This window comes from Colobus angolensis, unplaced genomic scaffold (assembly GCF_000951035.1).
Source record: "Colobus angolensis palliatus isolate OR3802 unplaced genomic scaffold, Cang.pa_1.0 Scaffold46, whole genome shotgun sequence".
Taxonomy (NCBI): Eukaryota; Metazoa; Chordata; class Mammalia; order Primates; family Cercopithecidae; genus Colobus; species Colobus angolensis.
In genome coordinates, this window is record NW_012118043.1 from 10,396,536 (window position 1) to 10,412,455 (window position 15,920).

The window sequence follows — 15,920 nt, forward strand, 5'->3', positions numbered from 1 at the left end:
GGAGACTACAGAGACAGGCAGGTTTCCTTGAGCTGCTGTGAGCTCCACCCAGTTCGAGCTTCCCAGAGGCTTTGTTTACCTACTTAAGTCTCAGCAATGGCGGGTGCCCCTCCCCCAGCCTCGCTGCTGCCTTGTGGTTAGACGCAGACTGCTGTGCTAGCAATGAGGGAGGCTCCGTGGCCGTGGGACCTTCCCGGCCAGGTGTGGGATATAATCTCCTGGTGTGCTTGTTTGCTTAAAGTGCAATATTGGGGTGGGAGTTACCCGATTTTCCAGGTGTTGTGTGTCTCAATTCCCTTGGCTAGGAAAAGGGATTCCCTTCCCACTTGCGCTTCCCAGGTGAGGCGATGCCTCGCCCTGCTTCAGCTCTCGCTGGTTGGGCTGCAGCAGCTGACCAGCACCGATTGTCTGGCACTCCCTAGTGAGATGACCCCAGTACCTCAGTTGAAAATGCAGAAATCACCGGTCTTCTGTGTTGCTCACGCTGGGAGTTGGAGACTGGAGATGTTCCTGTTCGGCCATCTTGCTCCGCCCCTCTTTTGTTTGTTTTTGTGAGTCTTCTATTTCCTTGATGTGTTTCATTATTGTCATCTGTTTGAAGTTTTGCTAGTTTTTTGATATAAATACTTATTGGTATAAACTCCTTTAGAATTGCTTTGGCTATACTTCATAGGTTTTAGTATGTTGTGTTTCTATTTTCTTCTCTCTCACGAAATTCTAAAATTTCTTCTTTAACCTATTTGTTGTTCAGGAACGTGTTGTCTAATTTACATGAACTTTAATAATTTCCATTCCTTCTGTAATTGATTTTTAGTTTTATTCCGTTATGGTTAAAAGAGATACTCAATATGCATTCAATATTTTAAAATCTGTTGACTTCTTTTGTGACCTTGTAGCCTGTCCTGGAGAAGGTTTCATTTGTTACTTGAAAAATGAGTATTCTGCAACTGTTAGATAGAGTGTCCTATAAATGTCTGTTAGGTCCATTTGGTCTAGAATGCAGCTTAACTCCAGTGTTTTTTTGGAATCATTGATTCAGTTTCTGTCTGGATAATCTTCCCATTGCTGAAAGTTGCATGTTGAAGTCCCCTTCTACTACTGTTGTATTGCAGTTACTCTCTCTCCTTATGTCTTAATTTTTAAAATATATTTGGGAGGTTCAATATTGAGTATACAGATATTTACAGTTGTTATATCCTCTTGTCATATTGACCCTTTACCATGTAAAATGGTATTCTTTGTCTTTTGTCTTTTCTTTTCTTTTCTTTTTTTTTTTTTGACACAGAGTCTCGCTCTGTCGCCAGGCCAGAGTGCAGTGGTGCCGTCTTGTCTCACTGCAACCTCCATCTCTTGGGTTCAAGCAATTCTCCTGCCTCAGCCTCCCGAGTAGCTGGGACTACAGGCATGTGCCACCACACCTGGCTAATTTTTATATTTTTAGTAGAGACGGGGTTTCACCATGTTGGCCAGGATGGTCTCCATCTCTTGACTTTGTGACCTGCCCGCCTTGGCCTCCCAAAGTGCTGGGATTACAGGCATGTGCCACCCCTCCGACCTTTGTCTTTTTTTAATCATTCTTGACTTGAATTCTATTTTATTTGATAACAAATATAGCCACTCCTGTTACATTTTTGGTTTCTAAGTGCATGGATTATCTTTTCCCATACCTTCACTTTCAGTCTGTGTGTGTCTTTATAGATGAAGTGAGTTTCTTATGGCAGAATATAGTTGCTTCATTTTTTTTTAATCCATTCAGTCACTTTTTTTGTCTTTCAATTTGATAATTTAATCCATTTACCTTCCGGATTATTATTGATGGGTATGTGTTTACTATTGCCATTTTGTTGCTGTTTTCTGGTTGTTTTGTAGATCCCATAGATTTTTCTGTCTCTCACACTGTCTTCCTTTTAGTTATCTAGTAGTAGGTTTTGATTCTGTGCTGTTTATTTCTAGTGTATCTATTATAGATATTGCTTTGTGATTACACTGAGACTTATAAAAATATCTTGTAGTTAAAACAGGTTATTTTATGTAGGGCACGGTGGCTTGCACCTGTAATCACAGCACTTTGGGAGGCCAAGGCAGGCAGATCTCTTGGGGTCAGGAGTTCAAGACTAGGCTGGCCAACATGGTGAAAGCCTATCTCTACTAAAAATACAAAAATTAGCCAGGTGTGATGGCAGGTACCTGTAATTCCAGCTACTTGGGAGGCAGGAGAATCGCTGAACCTAGGAGGCAGAGGTTGCAGTGAGCCAAGATTGTGCTACTGCACTCCAGCCTAGGTGATAGAGCGAGACTCACTGTCAAAAAAAAAAAAAAAAGATACAGAAAAAAATACAGGTTATTTTAAACTTACACTGACTTAACTTTGATTGCAAAATATCATAAATAAACTTTACGCTTTAACACTGCTCCCCTCTTACGTTTTGACTTTTTGATGTTTCAATTTACATTTTAAAAATTTTGCTTATCTCAGCAATTGTTGCAGTTGTTTGTTTTGGGGTTTTTTTTGTTTGTTTGTTTTTTGTTTTTGTAGAGACAGGATTTTGCCATGTTGCCAGGCTGGTCTCCCAAGCTCAAGTGATCCTCTCATCTCTGCCTTCCAAAGTTTGGAGATTACAGGCATGAGTCACCATGCCTGGCCCCAGTTGTTATTTTTAATAGTTTTTTCTTGTAGTCTTCATACTTAAGATATAAGTCATTTACTTACCACATTTATAGTATTAGAGTTCTCTGAATTTTTTTCAGTTTTCTTTTCCCAGTGAATTTTATACCTTTAAGTTTTCTTGTTACACGTTAGTGTTGGGGTGATCAGACCCAACACCAGGCCATGGGGGCTACGAAGTCCGGCGGAGTCAAAGGAATGAGAAAAGACAAGTTAAGAGTGAGTGCATAAGGTGGGTCCATGGGGCCAATGCTAGTATGGAGGTTGTGAAGGCCCCGAGCTCTGGGAGCCCACACTATTTATTGGTGATCAAACAAAGAAGCAGGTGGTGAGGATGTTTGGATGTGGGGGTAAACAGGTGAGGATGTGAGGACATGAGGATAGATAGGTAGTGGTGCATCAAGTATATCTGTGACAGTTTAGCATTTTCTTTGACGCATATAGAATATGCTCTGCTGCTTGAGATAATGGAGAACATGTTTACCAGCCTGGTAGAGCAACCGACAAGTCTGCGCACATTCCAGAGGCCACGAGGGGTTTTATGCCCCGAGCCCTGGATTCCATCCAAGCCACGAGGGGTTTTATGCCCTGGGCTTATATTTGTGGTACGGCAGGGCAGCCTTCCCCACTTTGGCACAGAGTTTGGTGTTCCAGAGGCCACAAGGGGTGTTAGACCCTGGACCCCAAACATTTTCCAAGACTCTTTTATATTATGACAGACAAGCCAGTCCTGCCTGAGCTTTTCTACCAGCATATTAGCATTCATTTCTTTCAAACTGAATAACTTCTTTTGGCATTTTTTATAAGGCAGATCTGGTGTTGATGAATTCCCTCAGCTTCTATTTGTCTGGGAAAGTATCTGTCTTTCATGTTTGAAGGATATTGTTAGGTACAGTGTTCTTGGATAGCGATTTTCTTTCTTCAGAACTTTGAATATAGCATCCCAGTCTATCCTGGCCTTCAAGGTTTCTGCCGATAAATCTATTGAAAGCCATATAGGAGCTCCATTGAATATGATACGATTATTTTCTTTTGATGCTTTGGATATTTCTTCTTTGTCTTTGATTTTTGCTAATTTGATTATGATGTGCCTTGGGAAATTCCTCTTTGGGTTGAATTTGTTTGATGACATCTGAACTTTCTGTTCCTGGATGCTGTTGTCTTTCTCCAGATTTGGAGAATTTTCAGCCTTACTCTTTTAATATGCTTTCTAGGCCCTTTTTCTCTCTCATCTCCTTTGGGAATGCTAATTTTGCAGAAGTTAGTTTGCTTGAATGTGTCCCATAATTCTCATAGGCTTTTAAAAATTTTTCTTTTTGCTATTCTGACTAGGTAATTTCATATGTTCTGCCTTCAGGCTCACTAATTCTTTCCTCTGTTTGGTCAAGTTTGCTGTTGAAGCTTTCTAGTGAGTTTTTCACTTAAGTTATATTCTTTATTTCTAGGATTTATATTTGTTTCTATTCGTATTTCTCATTTTGTTTTTCAAATTTGATTTAGTTTTCTATTTGGATTTTTTTTGTGTGTGTAAATCCTTAAAATTCTTTAAGAGGATTACCCTGAATTGCCTGTCAGACATTTCATAGATTTTCAGTTTTTCTGGATCTGTTGCTGGAGCTCTACTGGTTTTGTTTGGTAGTGTAATATTTCCCTGACTTAAGTTGATGCTTGTGTATTTGAAGAGATAGCTACTGCTTCCACTTTTTGCAGGTGTTCTTTGGTAGTACTAGATCTTTACTTCTTAGTTTCAGAATTTGAACGATGGCCTCTTGTTTTGTTGTTGGTTTGGCAAGAACTTGTAGTGAATGCTGGAATTTAAACAGTATTCCAGAACCAAGTCACTGCACTTCTGTTCTTTCTCAGTCTGGTGAAGACTCGGTACTAGAACACTGCCCTGGAACTGTATTGCTGACCTTACATTATTTCCCAACCTGGGAAATACTTAAGTGGGTACTGCAACTTAATCCCGGCCTTTAAGTTGTTTCCAGGCCAAGGAAAGACTTTATACAGTCACCTGGGCTTTGTGGAAAATACATCTAGGGATTTGATCCTTCCTGTGGATTATGCCCCTTGCAGTGCTTTTGTACTGGCCACTCCCTTCAACATGGTCAGTGTGCCAAATGGCCACCAAGATCTGTGCACCAGTTGCTGTGATCAGCACCCTGTTCTTTCTCCCCAGTTCACCCCAGGTTTTTCTGGCCTCCTGGCACTCCCAGTGGCTCCTGTGGGATGGAACTGGAGTGATCTTCTTGTGAAGATTCCCAGACTAGCAAGGAGAGCAATTTTCCACTTCTAATTCCCTCTTATCTTAGCAATCATGGGTTGAGGGCAATTCTCTTTGAGTTTGCTGGCAGTTGGAGGGGGCAGTTGGCACAGTGTGAAATGACTATTTCTCTTACTAATCATAGTTTCTTGATTCTGTGGGCCCAAAGGTTTTCTCCACTTCTCTTCGGAGTTCTAGCATATTCAAGTGGTATTCTTGTGTTTGAATAGTTTCTGGTTGTATTTTTGTAGGGGGAGTGATGCTGAGCAGTCTTCTGTTCCACCATCTTGCTGATACCAGAACACCAAAAAAATTTTTGTTAGAATATCTTCCACAGAAATCCAGAAGGATGAACCTCCATTAGTTTTTGTTTCTTTGTGAAAATTAGGCCAATTCTTATGCAAATGAAAGCTTCACTCCATAAGTGTGTTTTAGGTCCCTGTCTTAGAGAAACTTACAGTTTAATGACTTGATTAATGATCTCTTTTATCATTCTTCCATCATTTAATATGGTGACTTAGAAAATCTTAAATAAGCTATGTAGTATCCCCAGGAGTTCCATGATCAGCTTTCAAAGATACTTAAATGTACACATCCACACACATATAGTGTCTTGTAGTCTAGTCATAAGCTTTTCACAGTATTAACCAATCATCCAAAAAGTAGTAAGGTCTGTCTGAAATGAATATTTTAATACATCATCAAAAATCCCACATTTTAATACTCAAAATTTAAGCAAATTCCTCAGTGCCTCATTTATATGCACTAAATGGAATTATTTAAATTGATACAACTGGGCATGGTGGCTCATCCCCATAACTCCAGCACTTTGGGAAGCCGAGGCAGGTGGATGACTTGAGTTCGAGATCAGCCTGACCAACATGGTGAAACCCTATCTCTACTAAAAATACAAAAAATTAGCCTGGCATGGTGGCACACGCCTGTAATCCTAAACACTCCAGAGGCTGAGACAGGAGAATCTCTTGAGCCCAGGAGGTGGAAGTTGCAGTGAGCAGAGATCATGCCATTGCCGTCTAGCCGGGGCGACAGAGTGAGACTTCATCTCAAAAAAACATAAAATAAGCCAAGCGCGGTGGCTCAGGCCTGTAATCCCGGCACTTTGAGAGGCCGAGGTGGGTGGATTACTTGAGGTCAGGAGTTCAAGACCAGCCTGGCCAACCTGGTGAAACTCCATCTCTACTAGAAAGAAAAAAAATTAGCCACGTATAGTGGCAGGCACCTGTAATCTCAGCAACTTGGGAGGCTGAGAGGCACAAGAATCGCTTGAATCTAGGAGGCAGAGATTGTGCCACTGCACTCCAGCCTGGGTGACAGAGCAAGACTCTGTCTCAAAAAATAATAAATAAATAGATTGGTATATTTCAGTTATCAGGGATATTCCTATTTTCCATTTACCACCCCCTGAAAGTCACCCATTAAACAGAACCTTCTCTTAAATGATAGCTATATAGATACAGCTTCAAGATAAGTTCTCTAGTCCGCTAATATGCCTTCCTCTTCACTCACCCCCCAGAAAAACTCAGCTTCTCTGTAGTCGTTTTCTGCTAGAGATTGGTTTCTTATAATATCACATGAAATTATTCTCGTTTTATTCAGTTATATTACCTCTCATTTGAGAGGCCTACTCTGACTTTTACATATAAACTAGTACATGCTGTATACATATACCTTTTTTTTTTTTACTTTATAACCAGCAACAGTATATATTTGTCTACTGTTTATTCACTAAAGTGAGAGCTCCAAGAAAACAGGGATTTTGTCATTGTTTGCTCCTAATATCCCTTTTACCTAGAGCAATGCCTAGAAATAAAGGTACCTTAGCAATTTTTTTTTTTTTTTTTTTGAGACGGAGTCTCACTCTGTCACCCAGGCTGGAGTGCAGTGGCATCATCACGGCTCACTGCAAGCTTCACCTCCCGAGTTCACACCATTCTTCTGCCTCAGCCTCCCGAGTAGCTGGGACTACAGGCGCTCACCACCACGCCTGGCTAACTTTTTGTATTTTTAGTAGAGACAGGGTTTCACCGTGTGAGCCAGGATGGTCTCAATATCTTGACCTCGTGATCTTCTTGCCTCAGCCTCCCAAAGTGCTAGGATTACAGGCGTGAGCTACCGTGCCCGGCCAACTTAGCAGTTTTTAAGTTTTGTTAGAATAAATCTAAACAAATTAAAAATTTCAAAATTTTTTGCCATATTTCATATGTTTTGCTACTACATGATATTTTTATTAATTTACCATTAATGTCATTTTACTAAAAACTGTTGGGTTCATGGATAATGTTTCTAGATAATAAGGTGTGAATTTTTGTAATTATTGCTGAAACATTTGGTTATATGTTATAATTACATGACTGTGAAATCAATGTTTAAGAAAATAGAACTCAGGGCCAAGGCAGGCATATCACTTGAGGTCAGGAGTTTGAGACCAGCCTGGCCAACATGGTGAAACCTCATCTCTACTAAAAATACAAAAGTTGAGAAGCTGCGAAGATGGCGGAGTAAGGCGTGCAGCTGTAAACTGGCCTTTGGGCCGGGGGCAGGCAGCCCCAGGGAGGCCGAGTGCATCTGTTGGACCGTGCAAGGAGAAGAAAAAAAAGAGATCGGCCAGAGGAAAGGAACTAAGCAAACATTCTTCCTCCCTACCTTACAGAGGGGAGTGGTCATCTACACTAAAGCAAAGTGTCACACGCATCCCTGTGAAGAGACCACCAAACAGGCTTTGTGTTCCTTATCACAGAAAGAAAATTTTCCTTGACCTTTAGGTGCTTTTATATTCATCTCAAAAACAAAATTCTGAACTCAGGACTTGGCAAATAAAGTCTCACTCTGTCACGCGGGTTGAAATGCAGTGGTGCAATCTCATCTCACTGCAACCTCTGTCCCTCAGATGCAAGCTGTCCTCCTGCCTTAGCCTCCCAAGTAACTAGGCCTACAGATACCTGCCACCACACCTGGCTAATTTTTGTATTTTTAGTAGAGATGAGGTTTTGCCATGTTGGCCAGACTGGTCTCGAACTTCTGACCTCAGGTAATCCACCCACTTGGCTTCCCAATGTGCTAGGGTTACAGGCATGAGCCGCCACACCCAACCTATTCAGCACATTAGCCTACCATGGGTCACATGCTATTCTGGGACTTGTAATTCATCGGTGAACAAAACAGGATCCTTCCAGTGGATCTTACATTTTAGACACAACAGTGTCTCTGTGTTGTCTCCTAGAGTGGGTAGTCCTGCTTCTTTTACCCAGTTACTTTCCCTATTCTTGAAATGTGGCTATCACTTCTCTACACATTACCTCCATGATTTGGAATGGAAAAGGCCACTTTTCTTTTTGTTCTGCCTCTCAAATTCAACACAGAGGAGCTCCTAGGATTCCAGTTATCCTGCCAACATCTCCAGGAAGAAAGAAGCAACTCGCATGGGTCTTCTGCTGTTTGCTTACTTATAAAGACATCATTTGCAAGCTGAAGGCTGAGTTTCATTTGAAACAGGTGCTTAGGTGGTGGTATTTGTGAATACTTTTCATTCCAAGCAAGAAAACTAAAGAAGTAGCAAGTATGGATGACTTCAGGGTTTTAAAAAAATGTCTTCCAGTTTCAGCCACTACCATGATAAGCACAGTTGAGACTGCAGCAGTAAATTCCAAATATGTCTTTCTAATTTGACGTGAAAGATACTAAAAATTTATGTTTGTATTTTTAAATCCTGGCTCATCCTGTGACATAGATTTACTGAATAAGAACAAAGGCCCAATTTTAAACAAAAACCTAGGCCGGGTTCGGTGGCTCACGCCTATAATCCCAACACTTTGGGAGGCTGAGGCAGGCGAATCACCTGAGGTTGGGAGTTCAAGACCAGTCTGATCAACATGGAGAAACCCCATCTGTACTAAACATAGAAAATTAGCCGGGTGTGGTGGTGCATGCCTGTAATCCCAGCTACTCGGGAGGCTGAAACAGGAGAATCACTTGAACCCGGACAGCAGAGTTTGCAGTGAACCGAGATTGCACCACTGCACTCTAGCCTGGGCGACAGAGTGAGACTCCATCTCAGAAAAAAAAAAACTTTGGACATAGAGGAGTCGGGGTCAGAGAGGGGAGGATGAGAGAATTTTCCATATAACTCCTTTTCCTTAAGAAAAAGAAGCAAAAATGCCTCATGCAGTGCCATCTGACTTTACAGTGTTTCACATTATATAGTTACTTTTTTTGTAAACGCATAAGATTAACTCTTCCTGCAACCCAAGGTGGATACTTGGATGTTTGATTTTTTTTTTTTTTTTTTTTGAGGCAGAGTCTCGCTCTGTTACCAGGCTGGAGTGACTGGCGTGATCTCTGCTCACTGCAGTGTGTCCCACCTGGGTTCAAGCGATTCTCCTGCCTCGGCCTCCCAAGTAGCTAGGATTATAGGCGCACACCACCACTCCCAGCCTGATTTCTTACTCTAGATATTAGGTATATTGTTAGGCTGAAAAGGCTGGGACTCAGGTACTTTCCCCAATTGGGACTGAACTTTCTCATCAGAGAATGGGCCTCAGAAGCAATGTTCCCAAACTTGTGGTTGGTTCATCGTGGAAAAGAAACCTCAAAACAAGAAAAATAATTACAATAAGAAATGGATTTTCTTTTTTTCCCACAACAGTTATACATTATAAAGAACAGACTGTCGTAGAAAACTGTCCTTGTTTCCAAATCAGCAGAGGACCATTGTATGTATTGTCAGGTCTTTTATAAGAGTGAAACCTTTATTTATGCTTCTTTGTAAGTAGAGAATAAATTTTAAAACTAATTAGATGAAATTAAAAAAAAAAAATACAAAAGTTAGCCCAGTGTAGTGGTGGGCACCTGTAATTTCAGCTACTTGGAAGGCTGAGGCAGGAGAATTGCTTGAACCCGGGAGGCAGAGGTTGCAGTGAGCCAAGATCATGCCACTCGCTGCACTCCAGCCTGGGTGACAGAGCGAGACACCGTCTCAAAAAAAAAGAAAAGAAAATAGAACCCAGTTTAAAATTACATATTCTAGTATCAGTCATACAGGATAATAGCAGTGCTTGTCATTTTCACACATATTTGAACATTGTTCATCAGTAAAAGTTTCCCTTTACATTTTATGTCTAGTTTAACCTATATGACATTGTTCAGATTCCACCATTTTCTGACCTATAATGACATCAGTTACATTTTTTTATTGAAATAGATGAATAATCTGATCTCTGATATTCTTTTTTTTTGAGACGGAGTCTCTGTCGCCCAGGCTGGAGTGCAGTGGTGCAATCTCAGCTCTCTGCAAGCTCTGCCTCCCGGGTTCATGCCATTCTCCTGCCTCAACCTCCTGAGTAGCTGGAACTACAGGCACCCGCCACCATGCCCAGCTAATTTTTTGTATGTTTAGTAGAGACGGGATTTCACTGTGTTAGCCAGGGTGATCTTGATCTCCTTACCTCATGATCCACCTGCCTCGGCCTCCCAAAGTGCTGGGGTTATAGGCATGAACCACTGCACCTGACCTGATCTCTGATACTCTTTTCTCTCCACACACCCCCCGCCCGCCCCATTTTTTGTTGTTGTTGCTGTTAAACACTGAAATGATTTGTGTGGTGAGGGAACACTAAAGTTCATATTCATGTAACTTTGCAATGCCCTGTTATTTATTTCCAGGCTATTTAGCAGACATGACCCACAAGCAGAAGAAGCATTAGCAAAGAGGAGGGGAAGAAATAGCCCGAATGGAAACCTCATTAGGATGCTGGTTCTTTTCTTTCTTGAAAGTGAGGTAAAAAATGTTTTAAGATAACTCCTTATTTCTTTTTATTATATTACATGTTAAATAAAATTATCATTTCATTTTAATTTTTTAAAAATCAAATAAAAACAAGTCTGTTTCTTATAAAGTTGCCTTCATGAATTGCATGATATAGAAGCAGTACTTTACCTTTTGTGGAAAGAATTTCTGAATATACATGTAGGTGTGGATCAACACTGAATACAGACTGGCAATGTTAAACTTCTACAGTATTGCAATACTGCATACCTTTTTTTTTTTCTTTTGAGACAGGGTCTCACTCTGTCGCCCAGGCTGGAGTACAGGGCTGCGATCTTGGCTCACTGCAGCCTCTGCCTCCCAGGTTCAAGGGATTGTCCTACCTCAGCCTCCTGAGTAGCTAGGACTACAGGTGCTCACTACCACACCCAGCTAATTTTTGTTTCTTTAGTAGAGACGGGTTTTCACCATGTTGGCCAGGCTGGTCTTGAATTCCTGACTTCAGGTCGTCCACCTGCCTTGATCTCTCAAAGTGCTGGGATTATGGTCATGAGCCACCATGCCCAGCCTGCATAGCTTTTTTTTTTATGGTTCCCTCTTGTTTTTATGCCTATAGCTGTTACATCACATTAAACAGTTTTTGAAAATTTTCAGACTGTCAGTAACACTAGTTTTATCTTGTTTGAAAATTATTTAGTAAGGAGAAAGAAAAATATGAATTCATGTTTTGATATTTGTACAAGCCTCATAGCAATGTTTTTATGTGCTATATTCAGTTATTGCTTAAACAATTTTGTAAGTAACACTTATATGTCAGGATCTGTTTTTGCAAGTAAGGTTTGGTTTTTCCACCAAAATGGTGTGGTTTTTTTGTTTTGTTTTGTTTTTTAATTTGTATTTCCTACTACTGCCGTGTCATTGGGGAAATGGTAAATTAAACCTGAAGAACTCCTGAATAACTTCTTCGTTTAGAAATGGTTGAAAATAGAGTTAGAGGCCAGGTGCAGTGGCTCACGCTTGTAATCCCAGCACTTTGGGAGGCCGAGGTGGGCAGATCACTTGAGGCCAAGAGTTTAAGATCAGCCTGGCTAGTATAGCAAAAGTTCGTCTCTACTAAAAATAGAAAAAAATTAGCTGGGCATGGTGGCACACACCTAATCAGAACTAATTAAGAGGCCAAGGCACAAGAATCGCTTGAACCCAGGAGGCAGAGATTGCATGCAGTGAGCCGAGATTTTGTACCACTGCACTCCACCCTTTGCCACAGAGCCAGATTCTGTCTCAAAAAAAATTAAAATAAGCAAACAAAATAGAGTTGCAAAAGAAGTAGAGAACATCTAGAAATCTAGGACTCTCAATTTGATTTGTTAAAAAGTGTTTATGATTTGTGCTAAAATGTCAGTGAAGAAGAGAAACGATTCTATGAATGCTCAAGTTTGAGAGTAAGAGGGGAACTTCGTAGGAATAAGGAAGAGAGACACAAACAGGTAGCCTGTATGAAAATTAAAATTGGAGAAGTAAGAACTCAGTCAGTGGAATGAAGGGTGTTAGGGCAAAACAGCAGAAAGTGGTGAAGGAGTTGCTGCCATTTTTTAAGAGAGTTACCAATGAATAAAGAAATAAAGTCAGAAACAAAACTAGCTTAGAGAGTTGAATTTGAGTAAAGAATGTGTTTAATAGTGTTTTAAATGTGTATACAAATTACCTGAGGATCTTGTTAAAATGCCACTTCTGATTCAGTAGTGTTATGCCCAGACCGTTTATTCCCCAGAGAAGACCACCAGAGTCCGGAGTCAAAGCCAAACGGCAAGGATCTTTATTACAGGTTCGAACCTGGAACTCTCACGCTGGTCGTGCAACGAGCGGAAGAGCTCCCCAACTGGGCTCAGGACAGCGTTATATAGTCAGGGGTAAACAGGCACAGAGTCATAGGGGATTTTGTACAAATCAGATGTATGACTGGCTGACATTTGAACAAGGCAACTTGGCTGATTATGATTGGTTCCCGCCATTTCTGATATTTCAGTTACTCTTTTGAAACACTGTCAGGGGCTTGCAGGGCAGGGCTCGTTTACCCGGCCTGTTCATCTGGTCTGTTCTGGTTCCTGGTTTCCTGGAATTGTTTGTCTGAGCTAGTCCTGGGGGCTGTTTTTCAACCTTGCCCTATTTCACCTTGTTGCTAGGTTTAGCAATGGGGAGGGTACACACTTTACAAAAGACTTTGATGTGAAATATTCTTGTGATATGCCCTTTCAGTAGCTCTAGAACGGGGCCTGAGATTCTGCATTTCTAACAGTCTCCAAGATAGTGCTTATGCTCCTGGTCCAAGGATCACACTTTGCGTACTAATGATTTGAAGTATTATTTTCTTAACAAGCCAGGGTAGATATATTACAGAATAAAATGCAAAATGTGAATTTTTTTAGTAAAACACTAACTACCCCATAAATATCACATGTCTAGTAAACCATCTCAACTTATACTCTTATCTCCCTTAGGTTTTAGAGGAATGGAATAAAAAGTAGCCAGGCATGGTGGCTACTTGGGAGGCTAAGGTGGGAGGATCCCTTGAGCCCAGGAGTTACACAGGCTGCAGTAAGCTATGATTGCACCATTTGCACTCCAGCCTGTGCAAGACCTAGTCTCTTAAAAAAAAAAACAAAAAAGCAACAATAGTTTCAGAAATTGATAAGTATGAGATAATTACTGAAAAGTTTAGGGAATATGATGATCTTCGCTAACTGACTTTGATTATTAATTAAAGGAAAATGTTTTTTATCTCTGAAAGCTCAAGGAGTTTTCGATTTATTAAAAGGCATGAATACTTAGTTTCAGGCGGTTTGTTGTTTATTTAAAGAAGTAATTTGTAATGTTTATTACTGCACAATTTTCAGATGGTCTCACTGTATTCCTGTGTTTGCTACCATTTTCTAAAGTCTTACAACAGTATTAGAATGTATTTGCCAGTTATCCTGTATTGCATTCCTTTTTTTTTTTTTTCTTCTTTTTTTTTTGGAGACAGTCTTGCTCTGTCACTCAAGACTCTGTCACTCAGGCTGGAGTGCAGTGGCGTGATCTCAGCTCACTGCAACCTCTCTCTCCCAGATTCAAGTAATTTTCATACCTTAGCCTCCAAGTAGCTGGGACTACAAGTGTGTACCACCATGCCTGGCTAATTTTTGTATTTTTGGTAGAGACAGGGTTTCACCATGTTGGTCTGGCTGGTCTCGAACTCCTAACCTCAAGTGGTCCGCCTGCCTCAGCCTTCCAAAGTGCTGGGATTATAGGCGTGAGCCACCACACCTGGCCCTGTATTGCATTCTTGACAGCTACAAAAGCAACTGCAAATAGTATTGAAAGGTTTCTGGTTGATTCTTATGATTCATGGTGTTTATATTGACTTTTATGGTCTCCTGTGTTTCACAAGAAATATTCTTTGTGAAAATCTCTCCTCTTATCTTTTTATACTTGTGTTCCCCCAGGGTGAATGCTTAATGAAGCCATATTCTTATCGTATGATGGTATTCCAATTATGCTGTACTCTGAATTTCTCTTTGTTTTACTGTCACACACTTTAATTGGTAAAATTTAGTAATAGACTTATGAAATACTAAATTGAAAGAGACTTTAGAAATAATAAAGTAGAGGGAGTCTTTTTGGGGAGATGGAGTCTTGCTGGAGTGCAGTGATGCAATCTCAGCTCACTGCAACCTCTGCCTCCTGGGTTCAAGGGATTCCCCCGTCTCAGCCTCCCGAGTAGCTGGGATTACAGGCATGTGCCACCACACCTGGCTAATCTTTATATTTTTAGTAGAGATGGGGTTTCGCCATGTTGGCCAGGCTGGACTTGAACTCCTGACGTCAAGTGATCCACCCTCCTCAGCTTCCCAAAGTGCTGAGATTACAGGCATGAAGCATTGTCTACAGCCAAGGGAGTCTTTTATAGATGAGTTGCAGACTGATACGGTTTGGTCCTGCCCCCACCCACATCTCATCTTGAATTGTAATAATCCCCATGTGTCAAGGATGGGACCAGGTGGAGATAATTGAATCATAAGGGCAGTTTTTCTTACACGATTCTCATGGTAGTAAATAAGTCTCACGAGATCTGATGTTTTTATCAATGGGAGTTCCCCTGCACAAGCTCTCTTGCCTGCCACCATGTAAGATGTCCCTTTGTTCTTCCTTCATCTTTTGCCATGATTGTGAGGCGTCCCCAGTCATGTGGATCTGTGAGTCCATTAAACCTCTTTCCCTTAAAAATTTCCCAGTCTCGGATATGTCTTTATTAGCAGCATGAGAACAGACCAATACACAGACATCTACCTGGGATTAACTGAACTGATTATTTTACCGAAATGAGAAGTAGTAACATTTTAATAGAATTATAAAATGCTGAATTGAAATCAGTTTACAGTGCAGGTAAAATGTGATTAAGAGATCTGCCTAAACAAGTCTGTAACTTTCTTTTCTTTTGGTACCAAAAGGTGATTTTTAAAGATGTTTCAACCTGTGACAGTCATTGATTTCAGATGACAAAATACCTTGTATTTTAGATGCATGCCAGATAGTTGGATAAGTCGTACTTGAATGTGATGAGTCCGGATTTCCCTAGAGGTAGTATGACTCCAGAATTTATTATAAAAAGTGTGATGCAGCCAGGTGCGGTGGCTCACGCCTGTAATCCCAGCACTTTGGGAAGCTAAGGCGGGCAAATCACGAGGTCAGGAGATCGAGACCATCCTGGCTAACATGGTGAAACCCTGTCTCTACTAAAAATGCAAATATTAGCCGGGCCTGGTGGCGGGCACGTGTAGTCCCAGCTACTCTGGAGGCTGAGGCAGGAGAATAACATGAACCCAGGAGGCAAGCTTGCAGAGAGCCGAGATTGTGCCACTGTCCTCCAGCCTGGGTGACAGTGTGAGACTCCAGCTCAAAAAAAAATAAAAAGTGTGATGCTTTGCTTTTCAGAGGGATAAGGATGCTAGATGCTATTAGTAATTATTTCAAAACAACAAGAACAACCCAGAACATTTCTGGATAATCTGGTAGTATGGTCACCCTTTTTCTTCTTCTTCTTCTTCTTCTTCTTCTTCTTTCTTCTTCTTCTTCTTCTTCTTCTTCTTCTTCTTCTTCTTCTTCTTCTTCTTCTTCTTTCTTCTTCTTCTTCTTCTTCTTCTTCTTCTTCTTCTTCTTCTTCTTCTTCTTCT

At 40.9% G+C, this 15,920-nt stretch overlaps 1 protein-coding gene across 2 annotated transcripts in view; it reads left to right on the plus strand.

Moving 5' to 3' along the window:
- STAG1 (stromal antigen 1) overlaps positions 1-15,920 on the plus strand; it is a 301,019-nt gene that overhangs the window by 172,189 nt on the left and 112,910 nt on the right. For both annotated transcript variants that reach the window (XM_011958167.1, XM_011958168.1), the window contains exon 13: positions 10,608-10,722. In XM_011958167.1, coding sequence (XP_011813557.1) covers positions 10,608-10,722 — 115 coding nt within the window. The remainder of the gene's footprint in view (positions 1-10,607; positions 10,723-15,920) is intronic.